This window comes from Microchirus variegatus (assembly GCF_963457635.1).
Source record: "Microchirus variegatus genome assembly, chromosome: 18".
Classification (NCBI taxonomy): domain Eukaryota; kingdom Metazoa; phylum Chordata; class Actinopteri; order Pleuronectiformes; family Soleidae; genus Microchirus; species Microchirus variegatus.
Window position 1 is genome coordinate 7956685 of NC_139819.1, and position 26359 is coordinate 7983043.

A 26359-nucleotide genomic window follows, 5' to 3' on the forward strand; every position below is an offset into this window, starting at 1 on the left:
AAATGATGAACAGTAGTTCTCTCTTTTTTCTTTTATACATGATTTGATTGATTTATTGGCCCTGTATGTCTCACTCCGCCTCCGTAGGTGGAGCTGTGTCTCTTTATAAGCTAGTGCGTATTGAATCAGTTTCCTGTTGTATGTTTTTCGCACCGTCCGGGAGATGTGTAGACGCCAAGTCCGACTCCAGTCAGACTAAGCGTATACATGCAGGAGTAATCTGACTATGAATCATATTATTCAGGTATGTTAGTCCGACTAAGACAAGCTCGAGTTTACAGACTAACGTGTTTACATGACATTAAGATAACCAAATTGTTGTCTTAGTCTGGCTAAAATTTGACTTTTAACACGCATATAGAAACACTGAGTGTTGAAAAGTTTTTTTGGTTTCATTTTGGACATTGCTCATTTAGTGCACTTTTTTGCACACTTTGAATATGAAGGTGCAAATGAATACTAGGCCACTGAGCGTGACACTGACACTAGAATTATAAGCGTTACACAGGGATCAGTAATAGTCGAGCATGGTGGTGGGAGGGGAGGGGGCCCCCCCAATCACATTAGGGCCCAATAAAGGCTTGGACCGGCCCTGTACAACCCTTTTGTGTTAATGTCTCTCTCTGAAAATGGACTGAATACATATGAACTTAATGTATTTATGTTTTTATATATATATATATATATATATATATATATATATATATATATATATATATACAGATATATATACAGATATATATATATATATATATATATATATATATTATCTGGTTTTTAAACATGAGCACACACACGGCTCGACCTCATAGTGAAGCTGCAAACGCTGACGTGTGTATTTGTGTGTGTGTGTGTGTGTGTAGGAGGATGTCGGCAGAGGACGTGATGATGATGATGAGTCCACCTTGGGGGAGGATCCGTCCGCGTAAAGCGAACACCGCTGCTGCTGTTCCTCCTTCCGCCGCGGCGCATCCTCAGTGAGACGCAGCCGCAGCTGGAGATGTTGTCGGTGACGCACGGAAGAAGCCGGAGGAGTCCCGACACAAGAAGGAGAAACCTGTGCTGATAGCTCACCCCTTTTTCTCTGCCTGTGTTACTCTTGTGTCGGGGGGAGAGGAGAGATTTTTTTTATTTATTTTTTTGTAGCTGGACCGGTCTTTGTGTGAACTGGAGGATGAACATTAGCACACGGGTGAAAAGCCGGCGGACAGAGGCGAACCTCGGAGCGGAGAGGGATCATTTTGACAAGCAGCAGGTAAATATATGAAAATAAACAGTGTGTGTGTGTGTGTGTGTGAACCTGCTGCAGTCAGGCCTGCTGTGTTTCCGTGTGTGTGTGTGTGTGTGTGTGTTCACACCTACCACACAAACACACACACAGGCCACGTTACCAACTTTCCTGCGTAATTGAATGATTGAGCAGTGAATGAAAAATGCTGCTCAATGTGAAAGGATGCAGTTACAATATGAACCTATGAAGAATGAGGACTAACCTTTATTAATTTATGTATCTATCTTAATACATGTCATTGGTTCAGGTGGACATGTGTGATTTCCCCCCATTTCACCCTTTATTTCATGTTGAGTGCCATGCATATTCATGCTCACACCATTCATTCCTCAGTGAAGTGAGTGTGTGTGTGGTATCATGCTGATCTTGTCCTTCTTGTTTGGCCAGCCCTCCTCTCTCACTGACATTTCTGCCTCTGGTTTAACTCTCTTTTATATATTTATTTAGTTTTTATTATCCTTTTTTTTTTTGTTTGTTTGTTTTTTTTTGCCAGCATTGAGATACATGATATTTTCTTTCAGCCAGGGAGTCCTGGTGTCAACATAGCAGCACAAATAGTTCCAGCATATAAAAGCAAAAAGGAAGTAAGTAAAGGAGAGTAAAATAAAAAAGAGACATACTAAAAGACATAATAAAAGTAAAGTATACAGGCCATACCAACAAGATCCTTAACCTAACCGTCTTGGTCTCTGTGAAACAATATGTTTCTTTCATGGCGGTCCATAAAGCGCCGTTGAAGGTGTTTAAAGAAGGCAGTGTCTGTAGTGAAACTATGTTTTGCAGCCCATTCCAATGTCCGTGGTGCACAGAAGGAGGAGAAAGCAGTTTTACATATTTCTGAGTTCATTCTAGGAACATTTAAGGAAATTGGATTTTCTACAACAACTTTGACAACGTATCTCCCCCGTAAATAAGAAATGTGACTCGGGTCTGTTTTGAATGCGTGTGCACTGCAGGAATGAAGGTGCCGCTTTCTTCGTTTCCAACAACCGGTGCTTTGTGGCTTCACTCAGTCATACACCAAGTAAACCATTCCCTGGGCTGCTGTTTCAAATGAAGCACACACGTACACACACCTCGGTCTGACTGAGGTTGAGTGTATTGAACAAACCTGTGTGTGTGTTGTGTTCAGACTTCCAGTGCATTCTATCTAAAATGGGCTGAGCTTCTCCTCTGCAGGATGTACATGACTGTCTGTGTTTTATTTGTTTATAAGGCACGTGTAGAGAAGGAGGAGCTGAGGATCTTAAACCCATGTTTGATCTCAATTTTTTTAGCACAAATTAATTTAATTAAGCTGAGATTGGCACCAGCGTGACCCTCATGTGGAGGATAAAGTGGTAGCAGATGAATGAATGAATGATTTTAATTAAAGTTATACAAGGACAGTTTCATAATGTAACAGGCTAACTTGAGTTTGAATGTACGTATCCATGTGGAAGCAGAACATTCCCTAAATATGTTTCTGTAAACACATCACCATCCGAGTAATTTCTGGAAGTAAGTTTACACGCACACTTTAATCAAGCTAAGGCCGTAGTCCGACTAAGACAGGCAATCGGACAACTTGCCGAGTCTGAGTATACATGATGTGGAGGAGGAAATCAATTTATTGGCCGTGCATGTCTGACTCCATCTCGTTAGAACTGAAATTGGACTTTTGACGATGCACGTATTGTCACAATGGTGTGATTGTTTACTGAGAAATACATTTAATCCATGTTTAAATTTAGGTGGATCGAAAGAACTGCTTTAGTTTTTCCTAGTTTAACAGGTTTGAAGTGGAATCATGGAGGTCTTGATGGTATGATGCAAACTAATTTGCCATTTCAGTCTCATTTATTATCACTTTTGAACTTGTCCCATGTAATTGCACCATCATTGCATTACTTTGCCTTCTATATGCTAATACCTGAGCTGCTCTGGGTTCCCCATCACATGTTCTTTTCATAGAATAGACACTGATTTATCCACTCCTATGATATTTTGTAACCGAATCATTCCTTTGCTAAATTTAACTAAAGCTAAAATTGTCTTTCTTTTACAAAACGGACATGAACGACATTAGATACAAGACTAACATTGAAGACAGTAGGGTGTTATAGAAGTGGACCCACAATGAGCAGCATAATAAATAACAATTTCTCTTGTTTTATGGACAAAAATGTGTCCTTTTATACAGAACAGTGTGATGACGGCTAAGGTTTATTTTAGAATTATTATGTAAATGAATAGAAAATGGTACTCCTTTCTTGGAGGTGTGTGTTAAAGGCCCCGTCCCATTTTCGTAAAAGACACAATGATGGTTGGCGGTGCAGTGGGGAGCATGGAGTTTGCATGTTCTCCTCCGTGTGTGGTCGTTTGTCTCCTATATCGTCTCCAAAATCGCTCTGGCATTTGGCCCTATGTCAGCTGGGTTTGGCTCCAGTGGCTCGTGACTCTCAGGTGGAGGATAAAGCAGTAGATAATGAATGAATGAATAAATGAATGTACTAGCAGGATAGAGTGAAACTGTAATTCATCGCTTCAAACTGGTGTTTCCTGTTCATGTAGGCAGTGCACAGCCACTGGGGAACATGCAGATGAACTGGGTGGTATGTGGAATGATCCAAACTCATTTTAGCTCTATACCACCTCCTCGTTTAGTTCGCTGCCTGTGTAGATTCAACTGGTTTCCCTGTGTGTACATAGTTGTTGAAATGAGTTGTATTTGTTTGATTTTTGAGTGTGTCTCCATCAGATGAGATCCGTTCCGTCCGCTCTCCCAAGTTCTTGTTTCTTTATTTTGACCTCGGCACCAAGGTGAAATGTCTCACAGAGTGTGTATGTGTGCGTCCATGTGTGTACTGTGGTGTTTGCTTTCCTGTTGCCTGAGTGAGTGCCCATGAGAGAGGGATAGCGTGGGGGGGGGATGGGAGCACAACCAGAGGGTGAGCACACCGAGGGAGAGCCCAGAGATGGAATTAAAAAAGGTTTAACAGCCTGCCATTTATTTACATTTTTTATTTAGCCAGGAATCGAGATACAAGATCTCTTCTTCCAGGGAGTCCTGGTCAACATAGTAACAAAGTCAAAAGCTATTTCAGATATATATAAAACTCACAACATGAATATAAAAACAGAAAGGTAGTAGTTTAAGGAGAGTAAAAAAAAAACAGACATTGTAAAAGTAAAGTGCAGAAGTATATAGACCATACCAACAAGATCCTTATGCTTAAGTGCTGTGTGAAGTCTTTGTTTTTTAGTTGGAATTGATGTCAGTAAAAACACAAACCAGACAAGTTCAAGTCAATAACACAGTGTAGAACTTTCCAGCTGGTATGGAGCATGTGCGATGCGTAATCAGAGCTCAGTTGTCATCAAAGCACTTTCTTGTACATTGCTGATCTTTATTTTCCTGTTTTCTTCTGTCACTGATCATCAGAACCCGTACGCTCTGTCGGTTTACAACCTATTAAGTAGTGTGTAGAATAAAACCTCTTAAATACACTCGCGTTCTCTGCCGTACTTTGTTGAGCTGCAAGAATCAGCAGGTAAAAATCTGGACACACAGTAAAAAAGTATATATGTACTATGATACCAGTGTTTTAAAGCACAAATACTTTGTTACTGTACTTAAGTACAAGATTTACATATCTGTACTTAAAGGTGCATTATGTAATAAATCTAAATCAACTGGCCATAAAATCCTTCTAATATGTCACAGAGACTCAGGAATAATGTTCATATAACAAACTGAACTCACCAACAACAACAGTACAGCCAAAATATTTGCATTGGAAAAAATATTTTGCAGACTGCAAATCATGTTTATGTTTTGAAATCATGTTTTGGCATGTGACGCCACCTACCGCGTCTACCAATCATTGCAGTCAGTAGAGTTTCAGCTACTGCGCAACCACAGGTTGCCAGTTACGTCAGAAAACGAAACCTAAAAGACCTCTGTATTTTGAATTTGAATGTAGTAACCGTTTTTGGCCACATTCTTACATATGGCACCTTTAAGTTTGTTGTTTATATTTCTAGCAACTTTTACGCCACTACATTTCCTCTAACTATCTTTGTTACTCGTTACTACCAAATAAAATCAGAAGAAGAAGAAGAGTTGGTAATGGTCTGTATTTATATAGAGCTTTTCTCGTCTTGATGAGCTGCTTTACACTATAGTTTTCATCCGTTCACATGCTTCAATGTGGGGTTAATTGTAGTAAATAAGTGTAGTAAATAAGTGTAGTTATGTCAGAAAATTACTTATGATACTTAAGTACAGTAAATGTCATGAACATTAAGACTTTTATTTAAGTAATATTATTTTTAAAAAGTGACTTCAACTTCTACCAAAGTCATTTACTGGTAAGATACTTGTACTTTTACTCAAGTTTCCCTTTTAGGTACTTTATACAAGACTCCAAGATACGATACATATGTTTTATGCTCTGACCTACTTTATTTAAACTGCTCCCTATAATCATGTGAATTTCTAACTCAGTTTTTGCAAGTAACAGTTTGTCTTTTGTTGACAATGTTTGGGATTCTGCCTCTGTAATTTGATTAGACATTAAACTGAGCCATGAGACGCTCTCTAATCGTGCAGTTTCCGGTGATTCACTCATGGCCACATTCTCCTCTTATTTAAAATAGAACAGGACTTTATACTACGGCTTATCTTGTGAGCGTTCTTGTTTTGTTGTTGTAGGTGCTGCCACGTTTGGCTCAGTATCAGATAAACAGCAGGTGTGTGTTTTTGAGACAGGGCTGTTTGAAGAGGTTTTGTTTGTGTATATACAGTGCACGTTAAAGGGATAGTTCAGGGTTTTCAGTGTGGCTGTAGGAGGTGTGCTGCTGGAGCTTTCACTGAAAACATGGCTGCCAGCTGGGAAACAGGGAAAAACATATTTTGGCCACTCTCTGTTAATAAAATCTACACCTGCTTAAAGAAAGAAACTCCATTTGCCCGATCCTACCTTTACTAAGTGGAACAAAGAAATCCAGTGGCCTTTGCAGACCAGACAAAAAGCCTTTTCTACTCCTTTTTTGCGTAGTAAGCTCCCATTGAAACGGGGTCAGTGTCGACCTGAGCCTGTAGCCTCTGTCATGGTATTGTTGCGTGTCGCTCTGCGGGTAACTGCCCTCAGCTACAGCCAGGTAGAGCTGTGTTGAAGTCTTGTGTGTGTGTGTGTGACCTTGTCGGCCAGATCCCCCGGCAGCAGACTGTTGAATTAAGCTGATAAGGACCTGCAATAAACGCCTCTCGCCCTCGGAGCATTTTGTGCAGTGGAGAGCAAGCTCAGGTGTGGTGGTGTTGTCGATTCTTTGACTTTGTTCGCCGAGCAGACTCCTCTCATGCCAGGATGTCCCGGCACATTGAGGCTCTGCTGAAAGGCAGAGATGAAAAGGTAAGCAGAGAGAGGCCTTCAAGGTCGCAGCGTGGAGCGTGTGGTGTCTCTGGACTGTTCCATGTGTGTGTGTGTGAGAGTGTGTCTGCGGCTACAGTAATGCTAGCTGGCAACAGACCTTATGGCAGGACGAGGAGATTAGTCAGGGCTTTCCCTCCCTCTCACTTCTCATCTCTGCTGCTGCGAGGATTTGCTGAAAGCAGATGCTGCACAGTTCGGTTGATGGGGTCGGCGTGTTGACGGCGCTCGGACCAAATTGCTCTTTTTTAACTTTTTTATTTCCTCTCGGGTTACCTTTGACCTTGGCTTTTACGGAACTAGCGTCTGTGTGTTACTGACTGTGTGACCTTTGTGTGGACTGATGTGAGGCTCGTCGGTGAGACTTTCGTTTTGTGTGTTGAAGCAGAACGTTATCACCAAAGAATTCAGTTCTCGTGAAATACTCGAAATTCCAGTCCAGAAGTGTTCTAATTGTTTAACTCTGATGTGTCCTTGTTTCCTTGAACTGCAACTGAGAGGTTAAATAATGACCGTTTTTCAGATGTCACAGTTTTATACATTTAAAAGTAATTGTGGAAAATAAGTAATGGCAGTGTGAAACAATACTATTTGTGCCAAAACGGAATGACATTCAAAGCAAAGTTATCTTATATATTTTTATTTTATTTATTTATGTAACAGAGTCACAGTTGTTTGAACTTTTTTGAATTTTGAATTTCCTTCTTTTTTTATGGTATGTCCAACTGTAATGTTCCATTGTTATGTTTTAAAATCCCTTAATACAGTGATACGTGTCGGTACACTAACGGGTACTCGAGCATGTGCTTCTTTTGACAGTAAACTGAATGTCTTTGGTCACGTGTCACTCTCAGACTGACGGTCATTCTGAATGTACGACGAGAGTCTCCCTGCAGCCTCGCTGCTCAGCATCCATCTGTTGCGGCCTCTGTGCCAGGCTCTGTGTGCCAGAGCGTGGCCCCGTCCAACCCAGTCTTCTACCCCAGCTGTCGGCCTTCCTCCCCAAACAAACCCTGCATTGTCACACAGGCCCCCGTGCAGGCCTACTGCACTCGCCCAGTGTAAACCAAAGACTCGAAATTCTTTTGCGTCAGAAGCCGGGCGGGGGGATAGAGCGATGGAGGGAGGGCGGGTTTCTCCTATTAACCAGTGTATCCCTCTCTGAACGCCAGCTTTCACCCACAGTAGCGCCTCTGTGCTTTGTTGTGAGGTCATGTATGTTTTGCCTCGTCAGGATCTGTAGTCCTCATGGAGACCAAAACCTGGTTCTCAGTAAGCAGAAGCTAATTTCTATGGGTTAGGGTTAAGACTTTTTGAGTTATGGTTAGGTTAAAGTCAGAGTTATTAACTGGTCCAAATGAACAGAACTCAATGCAGTGTCCTCAGAAGTATAGCTGTGCAAACCTTTGTGTGTGTGTGTGTGTGTGTGTGTTGACTCTGAGATCTCCAATGTATTAAAAGAGGCTTTTATATGGTTTTGTGGGATTATGGGCCTCTGCCACCGATATGTGATTACGTTTTGAACAAAGATATGAAAGCGTAAAGAAGCGTCGTTAAGCTGTTTGTGCAGCTTTTACAACACAATATAACATTGTTTGTTTGTTGTTGAGTCTTATGTCCAGTGTGTTTTATTGGCAGAAATGGAAGATTCTACCCCATAACAATTATATTGTTTGGCTTTTGTCGCCTTAGCATAAGCCTTTCATGTTTACTTGCACTGCCGTGTTTCTACAACAGACTGAGCAGAAGGTTACAACACAAACAGTAACATCCATGATGGTATGCAAAGGCTACCGTAGTTCTCTGATGTGTTTGGGATGAGGGCGGTGACTGAGTCATCTTCTGTCTGTAGTCTCACCTTTTGGTGTCACTGAATTTTACACACTGGACTTTTAACAGGGGAAGATCATTTGAGAAAGTCTGTTACGGAAGATGCTTAGAGTAAAGTTGTGGCTGTTTTTGAATGCGTTAAACTGGATGTTGGATTAGTCTCTTGTATAATCCAGTGATGGTAAAATAAAATAGTAGATTTGTGTCATTTGTGTCTCATTGCAAACCCTTTACGATTATTAAAAATCATGTTTAAACAAAGTTTAGCAGATGAGGTTGATTGTGACACCAGAGTGACACACAGTTGTAAAAGCCAGGTTGTTTTGTTTACTTTTGTCCGAGCACTTCAACAAATGCAAAACACAGCACGGAATTCACTTGTGACCTGATGCAACGTCATGGTCAAACTTTAACTGTTTGATTATAATCAGGGATGGTCGTCGGATAGTACAGTCCTCTCCTGTACTATCTGATTTAAAGAGCACCTGATTGCACACGAGGAATTCTTGGTGTGGTCTATCTCTCTCCACCACTCTAAAATTAACTATTTATGATTATTCTAAAATATTAACCCGAGCAATCATATTTTGTATTATTGATTCTTTATTTTTGTACTCATTACATTTCATATAAACTTTGTACCGAAACATTAGATTCATGATGATGGCACCAATCAACTGATGCTTTTGTACAAATGACAAAGTGGAAACAAACTTTAGTTGGAAAGGGTTGAGAATATCTTGGCTAAGAGCCCTTCAGCAAGGCAACCAATGTCGAGAGATTCAACCAACACGTGGTAGATTGTAACAGGGAAATAAAGAACAGTTGTCCTATTTACTTGTGGCAATAGCGTTCTGCAACTTAAGTTCATTGCAGCAGCTTAATATCCACGGAGGACACAAGGATTGAGACTGTGTGTCTTTGTCTCTCTCTTCCTGCTCCTTTGCCACCACACTTGTATTACCTGCTGGACAGGTTGCAGAGAGACTTCCTGATCTTCTGTGGCTTATCAGTGGAATAATTAAAGATTTCATCTGTCATCTTTGACCTAAGCTCCAGTAGATAATGACAAAATATAGAGCTAAATGCCACGTTTTATTTTTGTTGGTTCCCAGTGATGAAATGTAAGCTGCAGTGGTTTTTGTTGCATAGATCTAGGAGCTATTATCCTGAAATACTGTTTCAGATTAGTTTTGAATTGATCCAAGGTGAGAAGAGAGAGTCGATCTGTGCAACACTGTGTTGTGTAGTGAAACTACTCGTCACATAGACTCGTCACTTTTATATTCACTCCTGTTTTTGCAGTGCAGCCTCTTATCATTTTGCTTCCTGGTCTTTATTTAACTTCTGATGACGTATGTGTTTGTTGAGTCTATTGTAAGCAGTGGGTGTGTGCATGTGTATGTGTGTGTAGTCCTTTTTGTTACCTCTCTGGGATCTTTTCATGATATAAACACTGACCTTGTCAGGACCAGTAATCCTCATGGGGGGAACAAAGCCTGGTCCTACTGAGGAAGAACTTAAGAGGTTCTGGTCATGATTAAATGTGGACACGGTTAGGAATTAAGTGATCATGGTTAAGGCCTTTGAGAAGGTGCACAAACCTGTGTGTTTGTTTGAATAAAGGACAAAAGATACAAGACCTAAGAATAACTCCTCTCTTTTCTCTGTCTTTTTCCAGTTGAGCAGCATCAGCAAAGCTATCAACTCCACTGAGACGCCTGTGAAAGAGAAACATGCACGACGTATCCTTTCAAAAAAAAAAGAGAAAATGCAAGTCATAACTGAATGTGCTTCTGAAATGGTTCTCGAGTTTGGACAGAGGTAATATTTTTAGAGAGACAAATCTCAACATATCTGATCTGAGTGCACTTTATATTATCAACATAGAGTGACAGAAACAGAAAAAAATGGTTAGAGGAAAGGTGGTGATGTTCTTGGGGATGAAACTCGGTATCGGTCAGATACTGGTCAAAATTACCAGCTCAGACATGGGACAGCAGATAAAAAACATCTTATATATCACATGCACTATGCAAAGACTGTAAACATGTAAATAATAGTCAGAAACAGCTTTTTTCGCTGAGTCATATTGTGGCCTGTTTGTTTCTTCTTTATAGGAGAAGTATATTTGTTAGTTGAAGAGTTATGTTTGAAATGGCTTGAGAGGACTCGGCACAAATGTGTTATTAACAGCTTCCTAGTTTTAAAAGGTGTTTATTGGGGATTGTTCCATCCCTACACTGTTCTCTGTGATGATGTTTCCTTAAGACCAAAACCACAGGAATCATCCTCGGGACTCACAGGGAGAAGGGAGCCTTCACCTTCTGGTCATACGCCCTGGGCTTTCCTCTGGCCGGCAGCTCCATCCTCAGCTGGAAGTTCTGCCACGTACTACACAAAATCCTGCGGGATGGCCATCACAATGTAAGACACTAAGCTGCTGTCAAAGATCTTGTCTTTTTATATGTATTTTTTTTGTCTACCTTGCTGCTAATAGCATTCCCCTGCTCCTCTTTTTTGTCATGTAGGAGTTATGGTTCCTGACTAAATTACATTTTAAATGCACTAAAAAGGTTTCCCCTAAATTTACAATCAGAGCCCTGAGGTAAACACGTGAAATATGACTTTACAAATGCCCCAGAAACAAAACCAGTCAGAGGAAGAAAACAACAACACCACCACCACAATGGAAGCTAGCAAGAATATTATAGTCATTAGTATCCGTCACTTTGGCCCCTCGTTCAAATTAAACAGCAGTTGAAAGATTTTAAGTTGTTAATTAAATGAAGTAAGACAAAATAAAAAAAAAATTGAGTGCTGTCCCAAGTTGTAAAAAGCAAAAAAACAAACATTTTTAGCTAATAGCTAAACCAGGGGTCACCAACGTGGTGCCCGCGGGCACCTGGTAGCCCGCAGGCAGCCAATACGGTGCCCGCGGGCTCACTTCACTTCACCTCACTTGCATGTATCCATATGATCGCTCAGTAAAATATCTTTGATATTGTTTATAAAAACTGGTTATCGTTAGGAGTAAGCACTGGAATGAATGTGTATGCAGTTGAATGCATAATATTAATCATTTAAATGGTAAACAAAAATATGTTTTTAATGTGGTAGCCCTCCATATTATTCTTTACCCTTAAGGTAGCTCTCATCTCAAAAAGGTTGGTGACCCCTGAGCTAAACTAACTAACAGCTATGCTAATAGCTAGAGGATGAATGCATGTGTTGCACCAGAAATTTCACCAAGCAAATTGAGAAGAAATGTGCATATTCACCCAGGTCTTGCTTTGCTCATAAAAACCAGTGTGCTTTGCAAATGAATTTGACCCAGAATTGAATGACACACAAAAAAATAACACACTTGATCAGTGGCAGCTACTAAACATGTATTTTGACTCAAGGATTCCAATGACTCTGTTCAGGTGTTTTCCTCCCAAATTATGCAGTCAAAACAGGAAAAACACTTGGTGTGAATCTTAACGTGATTGTTTTATTCCATGAATCAAAGCTACATCAGTTTGACAAGAGTTGTTAATTTACCTTCACAGGTTCTACAAGACTGCATGAGACATCACAGCTCTGTGGTTGAAGTAGGGAAACTATGGGTGAGTCATTGCACATCTTTTTATTACAGCTTTTATTGAAATCATTTCACATGAACGCAGCCTGCTTGTTACTGGGTTTCATGTGAAGCCATGAAATAAGAGAAAGGAAAAGCTTCAGTCTCTAGTGCAATATTTTCTGCTGCTCATTTTTCATTCTTGCTTTTCTGCTGCTATGTTTTTCAGGGCAACCTCCATGATAGATATGGACAGCTGGTGGCTATGTACTCCAAGATGCTCTGCACAAAAATGGAGTTTCATAATAAGGTAAAGGGCATCTTTTGTCGTTGGTTGCCCCACGCACTGTCACTGTGGTGCAAGGAAATGGATGATTTTTAAGGAAATGCCAATAGCAACCGACTCTGACTCATCATAAATGTACTGTAACGCAGCACTCGGAAATCCCACCGAACCTGGAGGTCACAGACGAGGTCCTGGAGCGCACTGCAGGCACAGACATTAATAATGTGTGAGTTTCCAGTATAAGAAGTAGCTTTAAATAAATGTTCAGCCTGATACCATATTCATTCATAATGCTGGTGGTTTACTTTCACAGGATCATATCGTTACTGTTCCTGAATGGGGCTGTTTTTTTTTGGTTTTTTTCTCTCTCCTAACGATGGTATCAACTTCTCTCCTGCAGGTTCCAGCTCACAGTGGAGGTGTTTGATTACATGGATGCAGAACTGAGGGTGGCCGAGACAGGTGAGGGGAAAACAACTCCTCCCACGATAGTCTTCTGAAGAGAAGAGAAACCTGAGCTACCTGCAACCTGCTGACATTATCTATTCATGTCCTAGAGCTAAGCTCCTGTAAAGAGCAACATACTGATGCTTTTTTCTTTAAAAATGTATTTAGTGTCTTGGTCTAGTTTTCTCAAATTCTCCTATATTTACCTCCTCCCCTTTGTTTTAACTAAAGAGGAAATGTCAGTAATTGGAGGACATAAAGCTGATTTCCTTCACTTATAGCTGTAATGGTATGCTCCTCCCAGGCCTGCGGGGAGGAGGCCCAGGATCATTTCTCGGCACCACAAACACATTTCACATTGATGCACACAGTGAAGAAAGTGTGCTCGTTATCTGTAGCTGTTCTCTTGTGTTAGCGGTCTCAGAGTCACTGGTACAAAACCTTCAGTCCATGTGTTTTGTAGAAAGTGTGCACTTTTTGGTACCTCACCAGTCGGCAACTAACTCTGCTGCAGTGACCGACTCTCTCTCGCATTTTATCAACCAACTGTATCTTGCCCACATGCACAAAACCCCTCCCCAGGGAGACGTACGAGCAACTGCCTCAACTAGAGCAATGACTCCGAACTCCTCTCCCAAATGTCCACACCCTATCTTGTTGGGTGAGCCTAGAAACCCTGCAGAGAAAACTCTTTTCGGCCGCTCGTATCCATGATCGGTCACTACCCACAGTTTGTGACCATAGGTGAAGGCTAGAACTCAGATTGACCGGTAAATTGAGAGCTTTTCCTTTTGACGCTGCTGCCTCTAGTACAGCGTCCTTATCAATCTCTCACTCATAAACAAGATTTGAGATTTTATTTTATGCGTGTGCTATAGAAAACACACACATACATCTGAAGTAAAAGGCTGCAAACAATTCTGCTAGTGACCTCATAAATGTCCTGACATCCATCTGCGGGTCCCGACACAGGTTCTGGGAATTGCCGGATTTAGATACGGGCTGTGCTTCTCAATGACACTGCACCTCCAGCACAAATGTTTGCTGCAGAGATACTTCTGTGTGAGATCTCTGGTGAATGTTTAAACTTGTGCTTCTCGAGATTCTCTTGCTGTTGTGTAACTGAACGGCAAACTCTGGCGACTGTCCAGATCCAAATCTTTGGAAGCTCTGATCTGAAAATGGCTTGAGAGAGCCACGTCACTCTGCAAACACTCATTAGCGATAGACGTCAGAAGATGGAGATATTGAAGACCTATTTTAACTAAATGATGATCATTTGTTTTCGGTCTTTCTCTTTGTCCCCAGTGATCCGACAGCTAAACTCAACCATCGCCATCACCACGCTCACATCTGGCCAGTGTCGCTTGGCTCCACTTATCCAAGTTATCCAGGACTGTAGTCAGCTCTACCACTTCACAGTCAAGCTGCTATTCAAGCTCCACTCCTGTAAGAACACAAAGATTAAGTTTTAATATTAAATACTCTGTGTATGTAGAGATTGTGTATGCTTTGCTTCACAATCCTGTCTTGGATTTCAGGTCTCCCTGCTGATACCCTGCAAGGTCATCGCGAACGTTTCCATGATCAGTTCCACAGGTATGTTGTCCAAAGCCTCAGGCTCCAACTGAATCAGAGCGGTGGTATAAAGGGGGGAGGGAGGGAGGGGGGGGGGGAGCTTTCTTTGACTAAAGGACGGCTGCAACATAATCCTGCCTCACCCACACCATAGCTTTTTGAAATGATGCAAATGCACCGATCATTGCTGCCCTACGCCACACCCTTTGTGGAGAGTCCTTTGGTGTGCATGTACATGACATTATTAGAAAAATATATAAGCATTTTGTGTGATTATAACTGGACTTTTAAAATATGTGTCAGATATAACAAGTGGATATCCCAAAAGTACAAATTCATCTTCAGATCCAGTCATTTAAACCACATACCCAGGTGGTTTGAGGACGCATGTGGCCTCATTATTTTGCATATGTCAACACAAATCCATTCTGAGGATGCAATTAAGAACTCCTATTCAGCTGATGTCATCTGTGCCTCTGCAGTTTCACAATGAACTTGACTTTTGAAGGCATTGTCTTATTCAGCATCAGTGTTAAAGCAGAACTCTGCAGGCTTGTATGCCCTAATTTAACAGCTTCAGAGTCATTGTGGTGGTTAAATGTCTTGTTTATGGGGAGATTGGACACCGTCTTCACTCCCCCTACTGTCTGTTAGCAGAAAACCAGCCTTGTAAGATGGGAAAACGTGAATTGCTTCAGTGCCAGGGTTCTCAGCAACTATTTTCTAACATATGCAATGTGAGACATGCTGAATTTGCTTTCCAGGATCTTTAAAGAAAATAAAACAGAACTGGTACAGCAGCTGTATGAATACACGAGGTGAGGATGAGGGTAAGCTTAACTTGTTGTTTTTTCCCTTCCTCAGCCTTAAGACATTCTTCAACAAAGCCAGAGAGATGGTGTACTTCAAGAGGCTGATCCAGGTTCCAAGGCTACCTGATGTAAGAGCACAGAGTCGCACTCCAATGACTTAATAACCCTACTATAATTTACAAACAGGAGTAACTGGATTATTATTTACACAGACGGTGGATGCAGTGTTGAAATTCTTCTGCAGAGTTTTAATGCTTTGTCACCCTGAACAAACATTAAAGTTGTTCTCCTTGTTGTCAGTCCCCACCTAACTTCCTGCACGCAGCGTCACTGGCCAAACACGTGAAGCCAGTGGTGCTCATGGCCGATGAGGAACCAGAGCAGGGGGACGATGACGACGACGAACCAGAGCCGCTCATCGAGGTCAGCGACGTCTCGACATCCAGCATGATGCAGACACAGCCTCAGGTATAACGCGGCTGTTAATCACACAGAAACATCATTCCAAGATATTGTGTTTTTTGTTTATTGAAGTTTTAATTATTTTGTTTCTCACATTTATTAAAAAGGGTTCCCACGGGTCCTTTTGACAAAGGTTTTTTTTTAGATAGACATGGGTCATTAGAAGTTCTTGAATTTTTCTGCAATAAAGAAGTTCAGTTGATATTTAGGTAAATGTGTCCCTTGATTGATGTCTCTCTACCGTTGATGCGAGTGTCCATGCAGAACAACGAGGGAGTAACTTTAAGCAAGAGAGAAAGCAAATGACGTGATGTCTGGGAAATGCAAATTCCAAGACCCCTGACTCACACTTAAGAAAATTACAAAGGCTGACTTGCCAAAGATCCGAAGGACAATCACCAGATGCAGAGTGTGCTGCAAATCAATGAAAGTGGACTCCACGGGCGAAGCGGCTCTTCCAAGTTGCCCTGCCATCTTAAGCTGCGTCAGCATATTCAGTCAATTTGAGGGAATTGGTCCTTGAATTTGATGTCAAACAAGGTGTGGGAACCCTGGTTCTATATCTAAGGCCCATGATTGATGGTTGATACACAAATAAATTATTATTAAGAGGGAGAGAGGGGGGAGAAAAGTGCAGCCATGTTTTCAGCACTAACTCTAGTCCGTATTTGCTCATGTGTCTTCCTGCACTCTCTCATATTCTCTCTCTGACATATCTCCGTCTTTTATCACAACAAATATTCATTTATTTTGTTATTTTCTCTCAGCAAGTGGACATATTCGATCAGGCGTTTGGACCAGCCAATGGAACCTTTGATGACAGGTGAGCATGGGTGTTTTGTTATATATTGTATGCTGCATCTGTAAAGGGGCTTTATTGTTCTCAGAACTCAGTCTGAATTGTTCTTTTGTGACAGGGATCTTCAGATCGAGAGTCTCAAACGTGACCTGGAGTTGTTGAGACTAGAGCTGGAGAAGGTCAAAGCGGAGGTGAGCAGGCCCTGTGCTGTGGTACTGAATAATCTGTGGAATTATTAGAATAGAACGCCTTTGTTGTCATTTGTGTGAGAACAAGGAAATGTGTTGTGCAGCTCCTTTGAAACACGGCTTTAACGTTCACACAGTTGCACACTTTGTCCTGTATTTTATTTTTTTTACCTTACTCTGAAATGAACAAGCTAGATATGCATATTATGTGATAAAAGACATAAGAGAATAAAGAAAGTGGACTGTATTTTTAGCTACCAAAAAACTTGAGAACAGAAATATTGCACTGATTGAGGTAGAATAAGATGTTGACACATACTTTCTGTGTGTATGAGACATTATTGGACGTTATTATCTGTGAGAAAGGAATGTGATCATGTGCTGGGTGGATGCAAATACTGTCCTGCCATGTGGAATGTGGCAAGTAGTCTGTGAAGAAGAAGTAACTGCTGTGTCCGGGTTGAGATTCATGGATAAAATTCCAGTTGGCTTATTGGCTTTTATTTTAATATGTATGTATAAAAAGGCAGAGGTGAAGTAAATGGAAATGAAACATGAAACCTGAGCTTGTCTGCTTACATAAACATGATCAGTGATGTGTTCCCTGAAGTGCCCACTTGTCTTTTTCGTGTGTTCCACAGGCTCACCGTTACATCACACAGCTCAAGTCCCAAATTAACAGTTTGGAGGCAGAGCTGGAGGAGCAGCGTGCCCAGAAACAACGGGCTCTCGTGGAAAACGAGCAGCTGCGCATGGAGCTGGAGGCCATGCGCCGTAGGAATTTGGAACACGACAGCTTACAGACCACGTTCTTCGAGGCAGAGCGTAAGATCTTAATTTTGACACACACACACACACACGGCAACATGGGCTGTGTTCAGATTACCAGCTACGTCGTTCAGATCTGAACGACACATCAGATTTGACTGTATTTTATTATTATAGGTCGAGCAAAGTCAGCTACAGACTTTTCCCAGGAGGCAGATTTATTCCGAATATTCTCTCATCATCCTCCTCTTCCTCACATATACTTCACACACTGGTATAGTGAGATTAGATTAAGATGGAGCAAGAGATAAGGTGACTCTATGCACTCAAAATTGGTCAAAATGCCTCAGCTCCACTCTGATCACCTACAGTGATATATACAGTAGAACAATATTTCTGATTTTCCACCACTAGTGGAAGCTTGTGAATACTTTGCATGTATCTCCAGTAACAACAGGAAATGCAGCTTTTGTCAAACCTCTCTGTATCAAAGTGGACAGATATGCAAGACGAGATCAAATGTACTTTTATTGATGAAGGACAAAAACGCCTAGTGCATAAGCATTAGCATGTTTCGTGGCTTTCTAATCTTGGACCACGTACTGAAGTGACATTGAAAATCAGAATTGAAGATGGGATTCCTGTGTCCCCACAGCCCTGGAAAAAAACAGCCCGGTAATCTGAGCATAGCCATAATCATGCACCAATCTGTGAGGTGACACGGTTGTCTTGTTTGTGCAGAGAGAGCACAGGCCACTGAGCAGCGGTACAATAAGCTGAAGGAGAAGCACACAGAGCTGGTGACCAGTCATGCTGAACTACTACGAAAGGTACGGACTGCAGACCCCACCAGAGACGCTTGTTTCAGCACCTTTTTAGAGTGTGTGTGTGGTGACACTAAATTTGATGATGTGCTGACAGAGTGCAGACACTGTGAGGATGCTGTCCGCAACCCAGCAAACCCAGGAGGAGGTGGAGAGGACCAAACATCAGCTGTCGTTTGAAATTGATCGGATAAAACAGGAAGCTGACATGAGGGTGAGTGTGTTAGCGTTGTTTTTGCTTCATACGCACGGGCGTCTCGTGCTGCTGTTAAACGTCTCCAATGTTTTTATTCTCACTGTAGCTGGAAGAGCAGAAGTTTGAGATGGAGAAGCTGAAGAGGGAGCTGGAGGAGAAGATGGCGGAGGTGATGCGCATGAAGGCGAATATGCAGACCAGCGAGATGGTGAGTGTCACCAATGTTCAGGAAAACCATTTAGTTTTCACAGTTGTGATCGTGCTTGAGGCGTGTTGAACATGGTCTCCCCCTCTGACACTCTCCCGCCATCTGCCTTTTCTGGCTTCACTCACTGTTCTCTCCATCTCCTCCTCTCTCTTTTCCCCAGTCAAAGGACCAAATGAACAGCTCGATGACGGCTCTGCAGGCCGAGAAGGAGCGTCTGATGCGATCCGTGAGCGAGAAAGAGGCGGAGCTGTCCTCGATGCGGCAGTCTGCGCAGCTGCAGCAGTCGTCGCTTCAGCAGGAGCGAGAGAAGAGCAGCAGGGAGCTGGGAGAGCTGCAGGGCAAACTGCAGGAGAAGGTCAGTCAGGACGGCAGAGAACAGCAGACTCAGTCCTGTGTTTAGCTCACTGAGAGAATCCCAGGCATTATTATCATGAACAAATGTCAAATCTATCTTAAATTCAAAGTTCCACTGCATAACTTCTGCTGATTTTTGTTGCTAATGAAATTATGCTGATGCATATATGTGTATAAATATAAATCTGTGTTTCTTGTTTCCCTGCAGGTGAGTCACGAGGGTCAGCTGAAGCAGAAGCTTCTGGACGAGCAGTTCGCTCTGTTGCAGGGAACCATCACAGAAGCCGAGAACATCATCCAAGACGCCGTCGCCAAACTGGACGATCCCTCGCACATACGCTGCACTAGCTCTCCAGGTCACATATCTGCTCGCTTACTGTACATCTAAACACACATCAGCAGTTTGTTGTTGTTTGAAAAATGTGGATTTTCTTTAATATCCTGTTCGTCCTCTAAACACAGATTATCTCATAAGTCGGGCGGAAGCTGCACTGGGCTCTGTTGACAAAGTAAAGAAGGGTCACGCTGATTATCTGCGTAACATGGGGGGTAAGACGTCTGATTCCACTTGATCCTGCTGACCTCATGACACTCTGAAATGTTATGAAATGTGCAGACTGGTCTCTTACTGTATTATCTCCTAACCAGACGCTGGAGGTCTGCTGAGGGCTCTGACCCAGTTCTCCCACTTGACTGCGGATACCATCATCAACGGCAGTGCTACCGCACACATGGCCCCCACTGACCATGCTGACAGTAAGCATGGATATTTTTTGGCACTATTAAAGCTGCTTACATATTAACAGTAGTGCATCAACCACATTTTCTCTTATACACTACCGTTCAAAAGTTTGGGGTCACCTATATATTTTTGTTGTGTTTTCCATTAAAACTCACACTTTTATTCATCAAAAGAGTTGCAAAATGAGTAGAAAATATAGTCAAGACATTGACAGGATTAGAAATAATGATTTTTATTTAAAATGATAAACTTTGCTTTGGTCAAAGAACCAGCAAAACTGTTTTCAGCTGTGCTATCATTGCACAAGGGTTTTCAAGGGTTTTCTAATCATACAAAGCCTTCTAACGCGATTAGCAAACACAATGTACCATTAGAACACTGCAGAGATGATTGCTGGAAATGGGCCTCTATACACCTAGGTACATATTACATTAAAAAACAGAGTTTTGCAGCTAGAATAGTCGTTTACCACATTAACAATGTATAGAGTATATTTCTGATTCATTTAATGCTGTATTCATTGAAAAAAATTTCTTAGTGACCCCAAACTTTTGAAGGGTAGTGTATATAGAGTTCTTGAATACAAGGAAACACTGCATGCTCCCACTGTGGCACCGTGTTGTTTTGGTCAAAAGCCGTAACGAAGACGACTGTAACCATGGACACACATGCTTGAATGAGGAGATCTGCCTGTATCCAAACATGTACAACTCAGCACTCTGAAGGTCTTTGCGCACCGAAAAGTGCACCCTTCCATGCACAGCAAAGAAACAAATAAATAATGAGGAGGAGGGGGAAAAAATCACATAACAGTCCAGAGCTTCACACACACCTTTGTTTAAAGTATCACAGTGCACATATACACAAGTGAAAATCTTTGAAGCACTTCTCCAGGAACGTGGAGAACCTGGTCCTAATATGTCTATATAATAGTGATAATTATTAAAAGTCACAGGCCGATGGTTGATCTAAGCCCTTCTTTACGCCCTGTAGAACTGACGGAGAATTGCAAAGGATGTGCCACTCAGAGTCTGCAGTACCTGAGGGAACTGAAGTCTAAGGCCTCTCTGCAGAGGGCAGACCCAGCCGCTGTTCGCGTCATTATTCAAAAGATCCTGTATTTGGGCCAGGTGAGGAAACCAGTCCTGTGCAACGTCTTAGTTTTGTTGTTTAAGGATATAATTATTTCTCCATTTCTTCATTAAAATAAAACCAGGAAATGTAGAAAATATGTATGCAGTATTAAAAAAACATATTTTCTTCAGAAAAAATGCAATCTCCGTTTATTATTTCTGACATGAGGCAAATAAAAGAAGCCTGAATGTGAAAACATAGGAAAAAATGTGCCCTCTCTCTAAGTATACAGCAGCAGAAGGGGACTAAGTTAGGATTTCTTAATACAACCTAATACATCCATATTAAATTTACATTTGTGGCATTATAAGTAATTTTCACTATCGTTCAATTGTTTCTCTTTGTCATTTTCCCAGGAGCTACGGCCAAAAAGCATGGACGTCCGTCAGGAAGAGTTGGGAGACCTGGTCGATAAAGAAATGGCTGCAACGTCGGCAGCTATTGAGGAGGCGGTTCGCAGAATTGATGTAATTATTATAAATCTTAGTTTAAAATGTTTTATACTGATACTGCTGTATGTGCATTGTACATGCGGTTTTAAATATTCCACTGAAGCTGATGATGTTCTCTTCCGGTTTTGTTCTTTAGGAAATGATGAATCAGGCACGAAAAGACACAACAGGAATAAAACTGGAGGTCAATGAGAGGTTTGTCCATTTTAATTTTTTAATTTTTTTTTTGTCTTTATATCTCTGTACCTGATTTTTTGTTAAACTAAGTCTACCACTTATAAATAACTATAACTATAAATAATTCACTTTCACTCTTTTCCAGAATCCTCAACAGCTGCACAGACCTGATGATGGTACACTAGTTCCATGTCTTTGTACTCATAGTAAAGAGTTTTTTAATCTATTTTAAAGTGAATAATAAACAACTGTTTTCTTTCTTTTATCCGTCTCTCTTTCTTAGGCCATCCGTATGCTGATCATTGCGTCCACAGATCTACAAAAAGAGATCGTCGAGGGCGGGCGGGTGAGTCTCACTGTTTGTTTGTGTTTTGTTTGTTTTTTAAAGTTCATCAGCTTTTGTTTGTGAAAGTCACTCGTCATAGTGAGTCATTCTGTTCAGTTGACAGTGCTGATGTTGTGCTTCATCAGGGTGCCGCCTCCATTAAGGAATTCTACGCCAAAAACTCCCGCTGGACTGAGGGACTCATCTCTGCTGCCAAGGCTGTGGGCTGGGGTGCGACAGAGATGGTGTAAGTTCTCCTCTAGTTTATATGGATAACCCTTAGAACACTGAACATTTAGGCTGCTTTTTCCCCATTACCATGTTAAAATGAAATACAGAGAATGCATGTAAGTGTATCAGTGTGCAATATTGAGTTTCTTATATCCTGTTTTTCAGCACAAACTATAGGCAAGGATGATTTTTTTCCCATTTTCAATATTAAAATTAATCATAACTTTGACTCAGCAACACATAAGAAGAAGAAAAATGCAATTTGTTAAGCCTGAATATGTGACCTATAAATGCACACCCCCAAGATGTCCATATAAGGAGTTGTGTATTATTCCCACAGCAATTTACCAAGGGTGCACCTGAGCACTAAGGGTTAATTGCATTTATTTAATCTCACTTTTATCTACTGATTACAAATAGTCTATTACTAACCTCCTTTACAACTATGAAATTAAATAATTGATTACTTTGACCTGGCAAAGATATACTTTATTACTGCAAAGTAAATATGTTGATATCAAATTTAAATAGAAATGTTTGGTTGTCTGTGAATTCCTTCTATTCTGGAAATGTGTGAAAGTGAAATATTTCAGATGACATGTTCTGTATATATGACACAGTTATTATTAGTACACACAAAGGAACTGGTGGATTGACTTGGCTTTTCCTGCTCTCTTACAGAGAGTCTGCTGATAAGGTGGTGCTGCACACAGGAAAATATGAGGAGCTTATCGTGTGCTCTCACGAGATCGCTGCGAGCACGGCACAGCTGGTCGCCGCCTCAAAGGTAAAGGGTCTGATTTCTAATGAAAACACAGTAGTATCTATAGAAAGAACAAGCCCTGCCACCATTATTATACTTTTTATTGTTTCCTTCATAGTCATAAAACAAGGCAAATCAGTTGTCGGATATCAAACGGTAAAGAAATTAAAGTCAGAAATCAAATTGTCACATTTTGAAACTGACAGCACTAAAATTGATCACTTTAGACATAAATATTGAATATAATAACAAAAATAAATCGACATGTTGACTGAGAGATTCATAAAACTATGAAATGGAATAATAAGATATAAAAAAAAACACAATTGGGTAAAAACTAGATGAGTAAACAAGATAATACCAATAATATATATATATACACATTCATATATGTACAGATACATACAGTATATATACACATATACAAAGCAGTGAAAACGCATGAAGCAGATTACATGTGTTTATGCAGCAGCTTGCATTGGTCTTGTGGCTCACCTCAGAACCACAGTTCCTGTCTAGTTTTGCCTCTATTATCTAAACGCTGTCATCTGGTCTGTTCTCAGGTGAAGGCAGACCGCAGCAGTAAGAGGCTGACAACCCTCCAGCAGGCGTCTCGCCGTGTAAACGAAATGGCAGCTAACGTTGTGGGTTCCACCAGAACGGGCCTGGAGCACCTGGAGGAAAAAGGTTTGTTCGGTGTGATTTCTACACAAGACCGTGACGGACTCTGATGAGCATTTTAGAGGAGAATTGTGTTTTATCTCCACTTTTTTATTTTTTTGTACAGATACCATGGACTTCTCTGGCTTGTCCCTCGTCAAATTAAAAAGAGAAGAAATGGAATCCCAGGTAACTTTCTCTCAAGTTGAGCCAAAGAGGTACAAAGTGACATGAAATCGGTGCGATTGTAACTCTTCAGGCATCATAAAATAAGTTGTACATACAAATGAGTGTCATGATCAGTGAATAATGGTAAATAAAGCAATATCGGTTTTACTTGTAAATAACCATGAGCATGTTCCTCTTCCCTCAGGTGAAGGTCCTGGAGTTGGAGAGTCAGCTGGAGAACGAGCGTCTGCGTCTGGGCGAGCTGAGGAAGAAGCACTATGGCCTGGCTGGTGTTCCTCTGGACCAGGTTTCTGAGGGGAACGGCGAAACCTCCTCACCTGCCCACCCTGGGTCGCCGAAACCTTTCAAACCTGCTCTCATGAAGAAACCTGCATTGGCTCAGAAACCCAGCACCCTAGCCAAAAATCCAGTAAGAGCTGCGCAGTGAAGTCGGTGTTGCTCAGTGCTTAGCATAGAATACACCAAGTTAATAGCATTGGTAATTGTCAAAATCATTGTTTATGTTATGATATTTTTAATGCTAAAATATCATTATTAATGTTATCCATGGATTTTACAAAAAAATATAATACTCTAGAAAATCTAAAAACAACACAAATTAACAAGTCGTAGAATAAAAACAATAAAAAAGGTAAAATCAACATTTCATCTCATACTGAAAGGGCCAAAGAGTAAAAATGTGTTTTAAGATACGTGAATTCAGTTAGAAGTTGAAAGATTTCTAAAATATTGATGCTGTTTTAGGACAGGTGTTCTAATAAATGTATATATTATTTATAGTATATGTAAATCTAACCCGTTTTCTCGTATTTTTGTGTGTATTGCAGTTTAAGTAAAATCCTGAGCAGAAGATGAGACTGCTCCACTGTTGGATGTCTGGATTGACCAGAGAAAGATTGCCTTTTGTGAACCTTTTAAATCCCTTTAAGTTGCCTCCTGACAATCTTCCTCCTCCTCCTGCATCTTGCTCCTCATTTTTTTGTTTTTGTTTTTGCCAAAATGGACCAGAAGCCTGATTTTTGAACCTTGGTGTCAGTTGCTGTCTTTATCCTTTTTTTTTTAAACAAAAACACACATGCCGTCCTGGCAGAACCCTTTTTATTTTAGTACTAGGCATCAAGAACAAAAATAAGGTTCATATTATACTTTAATGCTGTGTAAAATAAACACATATTTTAGATGATTCAGCCCTGACAGTTTTTAGAATGACCACAAATCGATCATGCTTTGGACAGGACAACCTGTTTTGCACACTATTTTGGACGTTTGTTACAGAGCACATCACGTTTGTATTTGTTATTTATGTTGTGGTGGGTGGTCCCTGGGTTATTGCGTTGTTCATGTTGCTGCAAAAACTTTTGACATACCTCTGACTTTGCCTTCATGCTGGACAGTGTTCCTCTCGTGTGAAAAACTGCTTTCTTTTATCCACACTGCAGGATTGTCTCTGAGGCCTTGAAATGTACTGCACTAAAGGAAGTAAGAACCTGTAAAGTCATTTTTTTAAAGTATATCTACACTCATCTCTTTGAATGTCCCTTCATAAGAGAACCTGGATATTGGATTAAAGCGTATAAATAGGCTTTAGTTCTTGCACACAAATGAGATGTTAGTGTCCCTAATTAGCAATAGCATCTTTTAGGATGAATATGAAGATTTGGGGTTTGGTGATGAAGGTGTTTTATGTCCACTTTGCCTTTTGGGAGCTTTTTCTTACAGGGTTGTAAAAATGTGATGCATCTGTGTATGTTCTGTCTCTTTCCTCCGTATGAAATGTCTTTATACACTCAGATCTCTTAATATATTTTAGTAAAGATAATGGTGGTTTATCCTTGTAAGAAGTGTAAATGTGAAACAAATGAACAATAAATGTTTGATTTAGTGTTTCCTTATGTCTACTTTGTTTTAATATTATTACGTTTTTTTTGTTAGTTTTTTTTTAGAACAGTCGATAAGGGAGTGAACGTGGTTAGTGTTTTTATAAATAACGAAATACAGTCACTCAAAACAGGATGTTTTGCATTTAAAAGCAGTTCACAGACTAAATTTCTACATCCTGGGTGATCTAGAAGGCCCCCCCAACCTGAACCCCTGTCCACGCACACGCACCAAAATAATACAATTAATAATTATAAGCATTTATATGCAAAAATAAAGAGTGTTTGCACTTGAATTGTGACTCGTCACAATTATTTTTTTTTGGGGAGTTGGAGATATCTACAACATCTCTAATGACAAACACCATAAAAAAGAATGGCAAAAGTAGATTGAATCTTACTAGTAAAAAACTGAATTATGCATATCGCTTACTGACACAACAAACAAGCACTTTTTATGGCTATAACTGCGACAATCTACCAAACCAATTCTGAAAATTTTTGTTAGTACTATTAATGTACCAGGGTTTATTTTAGCCTAAGCATTTTTTTTAAGTGTAACATCCTAAATTTAGCTATTTACTTATGGCGTAACGGGCGGTTGCGATAAAATGCGCTAGCTAGAACCCTGCATACACACCAACATTTATAAACATAAATACATAGATTTAAAAAAAAGAAAAGATACCAGAATTTCCTTTTAAATTTTCACAGCTTTATATTTCCATGTCGGTATGAATGGGTCCCCTTTTTCACCTGAGCAGCGGCCCTCACTATGTCACTATGT

At 40.7% G+C, this 26359-nt stretch overlaps 1 protein-coding gene across 1 annotated transcript; it reads left to right on the plus strand.

Moving 5' to 3' along the window:
• Positions 1 to 1174: 1174 nt before the first annotated feature.
• Positions 1175 to 24578, plus strand: hip1rb (huntingtin interacting protein 1 related b; the record flags this gene model as incomplete). The annotated part of the gene is made up of 32 exons (XM_083905310.1): positions 1175 to 1255; positions 10217 to 10280; positions 10820 to 10962; positions 12090 to 12146; positions 12330 to 12410; positions 12536 to 12612; positions 12787 to 12848; positions 14142 to 14282; positions 14375 to 14432; positions 15276 to 15351; positions 15524 to 15691; positions 16453 to 16508; positions 16603 to 16675; positions 17314 to 17497; positions 18182 to 18270; positions 18362 to 18478; positions 18567 to 18668; positions 18829 to 19023; positions 19231 to 19378; positions 19485 to 19571; positions 19671 to 19778; positions 20758 to 20894; positions 21255 to 21365; positions 21487 to 21545; positions 21673 to 21703; positions 21811 to 21873; positions 21999 to 22099; positions 22765 to 22870; positions 23410 to 23533; positions 23634 to 23695; positions 23880 to 24104; positions 24523 to 24578. 32 exons carry the CDS (start codon positions 1175 to 1177, stop codon positions 24529 to 24531), a joined length of 3195 nt encoding a protein of 1064 aa, XP_083761436.1. The 3' UTR covers positions 24532 to 24578.
• Positions 24579 to 26359: the final 1781 nt, after the last annotated feature.